Source organism: Convolutriloba macropyga, chromosome 1 (genome assembly GCF_964194025.1).
Source record: "Convolutriloba macropyga chromosome 1, txConMacr16.3, whole genome shotgun sequence".
In the NCBI taxonomy this organism is placed as follows: Eukaryota; Metazoa; Xenacoelomorpha; order Acoela; family Convolutidae; genus Convolutriloba; species Convolutriloba macropyga.
In genome coordinates this window covers 46,692,072-46,699,397 of record NC_134468.1, presented here as the reverse complement: position 1 = coordinate 46,699,397, position 7,326 = coordinate 46,692,072, and the positions used below count along the sequence as shown (strand labels likewise).

Sequence of the window (7,326 nt, the reverse complement as noted above, 5' to 3'; positions counted from 1 at the left end):
ATTTATAATTTTTTCTGGTGTACTGGTTAAAATAACGTGCGAAGAAACCGAAAATTATGACAGTGCTTTTAGAAGTGCATTTTGAAAGTGCATTTAAACATATTAATGGAAAGTTGGCTCCTTATCAAATTCCAAGCTAAAATACAATAAGAAATCCTAAAAAGGATTGATAAACCGTTGAAATGAAGTCAGGTACAGAAGTAGAAAAATGATTGAAAGCACACCGGAATGTTAGAGAAGTTTAGAGCACTACGTACTACGTAGGTGGAGAACTGGGTAAAGAAGTACGCAAGTAGAGAAAATAATCAGCGCATAAAAGAGAAAATGTGTACCAAAGATTTGCAAATGCATCGAAGACATTATTATCAAATGCATTAATTAATTTAACTGAAGGGCTTTTTTCTGAAACCTCTAGTGTTTCATCCCTCCTAAAAAGAGACATATGAATTAAAGAGATTTTAGCTATAGCAAACGAGCTGAACGGTTTCTTAGGTAGAGGATCAAATCTTGGATAGGGCCTGTGCATCGTCTTGCGCAAACGATGCTTTTGGTACCTTTTTAATTATGAAAAAGAGTTCACTAACTTCCAAGAATCTTGCTTGTCTTTTAGACAACTATTTTACGAATTGCAAATAACTAAGTGTTTTAAATAACCAAAAGAGCTGGAAGTTAAGACGAACAAAACAATTACAGACAATTATTGCTACTTTTAGAAATTTTTGAACGCGTCGTGTTTAATGCAATTCATGCATACCTCAAAGTGTTCGTATTTTTTTTCAGCCTAATCAGTTTGGTTTTCGAAAAAAACGTAAACAATTGATGTCGTTGCAATGTTGACCAAAGAAATTCGTAAAAGCATCATTTTGTAATTAACCACTTACCTCATTGAATTAAAAGCCCTTGACTCTATCGATTATCTGCAGTTTTCACTTTACCGATGGGAAAACGTTTATATGGCAATCAATGTCGATAGATTTGTCAAGCATAGAAAAGTGACCAATCGGCTGTCCCTAAAAAGTTAGTAAGTCCATTGAGAGTTCATTTGGATAAAAGGCAAACAAACAATTAAAGGGAAAATAATCTGACGCCTATTGCTTTCTAAAACTTAATGGGCATAGAATAGGAGATTTTTATGACAAACGAAAATACGAAGGCCCTGTGAAAATTAAGAGGTTCTAGATGAAAAATTCAGAAATTCAATTCCCCGTGTATCAAAGAATAAAGTTTTCGGAAGTTCACAGTGCTCATTGATGACGTGAAAAAAATTGTTGTTGTCAGTGCGGAATTGTCAAAATTAGGGACGGAACTGTGTTTCAAAAAGTGTTATTACCTTTTTTTCAGCAATACTAAACCAATGATTCAATGCGGTGTTTTGATTTATAGATGCTATGTTGACCCCTTGAACATCTATTACTGTTGCCGAAAGAATCTCACTCATTTGGTCCCTTGGAAAAGCAGAAAATCATGCCCTTCTGTTGGAGAAATATAAGATCTTAACTGCTTAAGATTTTCGTCTATACGAACTTTAAAAATTCGCGATTGAATCGGTGAATAAAACGCACACTGACGCATTTGGCAAGAATATCAATGGTGTGGTAGTTAAAAATGCCATTATAAACAAGAATTTGAACTGAATTCACTGAGATACAGAGGTACTAACCTGTTTAATTATAGCTGCGAAGCTGTAAGCTGAGCGTAGCTATATTGCGGTGCTCTTGGTTTTTACGACTTGAAGAGGAGTATTGAGATTCTACAGGTTTTTTACGACTCGAAGAGGAGTATTGAGATTCTACAGGTTTTTTTAAGCAGAAATCAAGTTTGTTCATGACTTGAATTTTGACTTCTTTCTGTTCGAGCATTTACCTCCGTTTTTGATTGTTGACTTCTGTTTTTGAACATTGGACTTTAACAGTAGCTTCGTTTGTAATGTATAGTAATTAGGAACTGCTGGTAATGTTCTAGGTGTAGAGGTCATTTTGAGATTTTTTGTTCCTATATAAGTCACCTCTAATTATCTAAACTACACCGCACAAACCCGCCCCCGCACCCCACCAACTTACCCCCCACCTACCCCTTCCCTTCACCTAGCTACCGCCACCTACCCCCCAACTACCAGAGCACTACCCACCTCCCCAACCTGTCTACCCACACCCACCCACCTACCTACCCCCGCCCAATTTACCCCGCCTACCCAAACTACCCCCTCCCTTCGCCTAACTACCCCCACCTACCCCCTCCCCCCAACTACCCCAGCACTATCCACCTCCCCAAACTATCTACCCACCCACCCCTCCTAGCTCCCGCGCACCTAAAAAATTGTCGGCATTTTTAAAACGCTTTAATGTGGTTTGTTGGGCTGCTTTTGTTTTTTCTCTTGTCTATTTTGATGTTCTGATTTTGGCAAGGTTAGGTTACAGATTATAAAGCACGACGATTCGAGTCGTTTCCGGTATTCTACCGGCTATGTTTTTTTAACAGAAAGCAAGTTTGTTCATGACTTGAATTTTGACTTCTTTGTGCTCGAGCCTTTACCTCCGTTTTTGGATGTTGACTTCTGTTTTCGAACATTGGACTTTAACAATAGCTTAGTTTGTAAAATATAGCAATTGGTAACAATCTGTAGTTCGAGGTGAAGAGGTCAATTTGAGAAAATTTGATCCCATTTAACTACCTACTCCGCCCCCCAAAACTACCCCCACACGTACCTAACCTCCCCCCCCCCCCCAACATACCTCCCCCCCCAACGAAACCTATCCCCCTCAACGTACCTACCCCCCCCCCTCGTACTTTCTTTCCTACATACACCACCCCCCACGTACCTACCTACCCCCCCCCCGCAACTTACCTACCCCCCGCCCCACCTACCTACACCCCCACAACTACCTACCTGCCCCCACCTACCACCCCCCCCCCCCACCAGCACCTACACACACCCCTGAACTGAAAAATTTTTAAAACTTTTCATGTTATATTGGTCTACTCTTTTTGTATTTCTAGTTTTTTTTCGATTTTCTGATTTTGTTCAAGTTCGAATAGAGATTATTCTTCATGACGATTCGAGTCGTTTCCGGTATTCTACCGGCTGTTTTTTATTTACCCGTCTGACGCTCTTTTTTCCTTTTTTTATTTCACACAGCAAAGCTGAAAGTCAAATTTTCTGAATGACTTTTTCCTCTCACTAACGGCATTTGCGCGCGTGACGTCATTTCTCACTCGCTTTAGCGAAAGTTTTTAGGTTATTTGCGTGATTAGATTTTGATCATACTTGACTTACTTCACTCAATAAAATGACTTTTGCACTTTAAAACTTAGTTTAATTTGAATTTGTTTAATGTCAAAGGAACTCATATGTGCAGTAAAGGACCCTAACAACAGGCTCCTGCGGAATGACTTTTAACAAGCTTTATTGATTTATTGCTGAATGTTTTTTTACCTAGTTTTTTGAGCGGCGTCGATTTCTTTTTAAATTTAGATCTGTATCTGTTTTTATCTCTATTATATGGCACGCAGGTCTATTCTTTCGCAGCTATCCCGGCAGTCTGCCGGCTATGTTTTCAATGGAAGTCTGCCGGCTATGTTTTCAAATGAATATTTTTCATTCAAATGTTGATTAACTTTTATTTCTCGTTTGTTCATTTGGTGCACAAGATTTTACATTTGCTGGAATGTGCAGTTAACAAAAACAGTTATCTCCTTATGAATCCTCCGTTGTGTGTTTTTCAAAAATCGAAATTTTTGGAATTTTGGCTTCTGACAAACTGAAGAGCCATGGAAAAGGTCAGCGCTCATTGATCCATATGCATCCGTTAACTGTGATCTCCGTTAACTGAGTGGATCCGAATTATATGTCTAACCGAAAGATAACTTGAAGGTCTACGATAACTATCTTTTATAAGAGATTTTTTGTCATATGTTATATAATAGTTTGTTATTTTGTAGTATTTTTTTATGCTCAGAGGAATAAACTCTCTCGCTCTTTCTTTGTGTCACTCTTTTAGTCTGTCTGCTGCCCAAGTTTCGTGATCTGTAACATTGAAAGTGACTTTTTTGAGCAAGTGATGTATTTAGTAACTTTCCCTGATATGTACTGGAATTGAGTAACGTTGTTCCGACTTCTTGTAGCAAAGGAAAAACCTTTTGTTAACCGGGCTTTTTGGTCAATTTAGTCCTGTTTTTTCAAATTTTTTAAATGGAGTAAATTGTGTGCTATCTTTTTACACCCCTTTCTAAGTAGAAGATTACCAAACTCAATTTTCAAACTCATTTTCAATTTCTCTTGAACTAAGTTGAACTAATTATTAATTGCTCTTGAACGCAGTTCATAGCAATTATTGTAAACGTGTGTGTCTTTTTTTACGACTCGATGAGGAGTATTGATATTCTACAGGTTTTTACAATCCAAGAATTGGATTGTATTGGTGCTCTGTCTTTTTACAATTCAAAGAATTTGAATTGTATTGGTGCGCTGTGTTTTTTTTAAGATGTGTTCACACGTTTTTTCAATGACTTTGATCTTTCAAAACGGGATAAACAGGTAAAGCCCAGCGGGCATTAAGTTTCATTAGAGGCCCAAAGTGGGCTTTAGTAGTCCTTCAAGTGCGTTAGTGGTGCAGCTGCTGGGATGGCCTTAATTTAACGTCAGAAGGTCATTTTTAGGAGTTTTTCGGCTCAAAATGGTGCAAATTTTCATGTTTTTTTTGTGATTTTTTGAAATTTTTTGTTTGATTAGTCTTAGGATGAAGTTATTAAAAGCTGATGAAGGCCTTTTGCGAGACAAAATTGTTTGTTATGGCCATTTTATGAGCTATATGTCGTGGTACTACAAACACAAACACACAAAATAATACTAATTTTTGCAATTTTTTTCAGGTTTTTTGAAAATCTTTTCAAGTTTTTGAGTTTTTTAAGTTTTTGAGTTTTTTAAGTTTTTGAGTTTTTAAGTTTTTTTAAGTTTTTGAGTTTTTTAGCGCTTGGTGTCATGAAAACTAATCTAGGGTTTGATAAAGGGTTTGATGATAACTTACTGCACAGTTTCTAGTGGTAATGGAACGGTTTTTAACTTTTTGACATCATGAATTTTAGCATTTTTTGAAAAAGTTGCAAATTTTTCATGTTTTTTGACATATTTATTGTCATCATTCAAGTTGTTTGTGTCCCAGGGGAAAAAGAAAACCTCATTAGGGGTTGAATAATATGTTATTGAAAAATTTTAGTTGCCATGGGATAGGTTTCAACTTTTGAATATCACAAATTTTATCAATTTTTTGAACAAATTTAAGACTTGCCAAGGCTTGGCCGAGAATTGGATTGAGACTTGCCAAATCGTGTTCAATACTTGCACAAAACTGACAAGTCTATAAAGTGTTATGATCTTAACTCGAAATCAGTACTGATACCTAGACTTGCCATTAACCTTGCCCAGTACTAATATTGGTTTGGTGGTGAGTACGGGTTCGAGTCAAGAGTTTTAGTTTCCGATATAACCATGAGAATACCGTGAAAATACATTTTATTACTAGTAAACTTTTCAATCTTATAGAAAATTAGAAAATAGAAAGTTAAAATCACCGCAATGTTTGTCAAATTCCACAGCTTCCAACTTTGATTTGAAGGCAATGAAGCAATAAAATTGAATTGAAAAATTTTCTACGCGTTAAATTGCAATTCAACTCATTCAGATCAGATACTTGAAGTTAATGTGGTCAATTTTTGCTTCAAAGATTCATTAAAAAAATTTATTGATTTTTAAAAATCTCTTTTCATAAGTGGTAGCAGTTTTTACAAAATTTTATAACTTTTCATTATAGTGAATTGAGAAGATGCAAAAATTGAACCATCGCAAAAATCAATCAATGTTCGATAATGCAAACATTTAACTTTCGGCACTTTGTGGAAACAAGTGGCAAGGCTTCGTACTTTTTCCACGATTAAAAAAATTACCCATTTCTAAGCAACTTAAATGTTTTTGTAAACAGTGACATGGGAAACGGCCAAACTGCTAAACGTTTTCCTAATCAATTAATAGTATTGAGAGGGATATTTCTTAAATTAATCGCTAATTAAGCTTTGCAGTTTGAGCTAATTGACACTATCTTAATTGTAAGGTATTGATTGTAAAAATGAGTTACTAGTCGTGGAAATTGTTTTCGGATATATTGAACATTATATAAACATTAGAGCTAAATTAGCTCACTGTAACCAGATTTCACACACGATTATAAACCAATCTTAAGAAATGGTCGCAGAAAATAGTAACAAAACCGGGTACATTTACTCGAGAGATTCAAAATTGTCCACGTATTGACAAACTTCGTTCCAAGGTTGGCTTCGCTCCAAGTTCCAAGAAATTAAATTTCGACAAGAAGTTGTTTCAAGCAACATAATTTGCTATTCTGCGTACAGTTGTTATTTTTCAGAAACAGTGACTGAGAATGTCTCTAAGCGAAAAATTTTAGTGATTGAAAATTAGCTCCTATTTTTGATAGCTCAAAAATGTTGACAGCTTAGTCCAGTAACAGTTTAATTTTTTTGTTCAACTCTTGGGGTCAAATTTTTCCCTCCAAAGAGAATTTTTAAGTTAAAAGTTTATGGAAATTTTTATGACTTCAAAGATTTTGTTGAACGGGACTCAAGCATCACTGTTTGCTGTCTTTGTTGAAGTTCTGTTTATACTCAGTAAACAATGTTCAACATTCAAGAAAATATCCGAGAAAATTTTGCACAATTCGTGTCGTAATTACAAACTAAAGTCTAGGTTTAATTAAATTTTAAGAGCAGCTAAATTAAGCTCTTAGTTTGGTTCTTTCTTGCCGTACAGAACTGCTTCTACTCTAGTTAAGCATTCAGAATGCTCATTCAATTTAGGCCAATTGCTCCATTTAGGCCAACTGCTCCAATTCAAACTTATCTGTTTTATTGTCGCTGTTTTACTACAAAGTTAAGCGGTAGGTTGAACTCCTTCATATCAATTAATTCATGTAAACACCTTCATCAGCTTTTGTATGAACGCCTCCATGTTAATTGTACACCTAAATAAAAAAATTTCCTAAGACGCCACTTCTGGGCCTAATTCCAGTCATGTGCGCATCAGAATATGCAGTCAAGCTGGAAGTCTGGGTTACAGACCTGGTCTATAGGGTAGTTTGTCCATGTCAGGGCTCTATCTGGACGCGCGTGCATGCTACATGCGAGCAATGGTTCCGGGTCGCGTGAAAGCAGATGTGGTCATAGGTATGCATTCTAGAGATGTTGGGTTATGGACTTTCGCAAGCGGAATAAAAAGCGTTTTTAACTAAGCAAAAGAATTAATTTCTCAAAAAATGAGAG

General features: G+C 36.2%; 1 protein-coding gene across 1 annotated transcript in view; it reads left to right on the top strand.

Annotated features, from left to right (window-relative positions):
- The first annotated feature begins 3,768 nt into the window (after positions 1-3,768).
- Positions 3,769-7,326, top strand: part of LOC142342173 (protein-tyrosine sulfotransferase 2-like) — a 60,358-nt gene continuing 56,800 nt past the window's right edge. The window contains exon 1 of the mRNA XM_075393428.1: positions 3,769-3,777. Coding sequence (XP_075249543.1) covers positions 3,769-3,777 — 9 coding nt within the window. The remainder of the gene's footprint in view (positions 3,778-7,326) is intronic.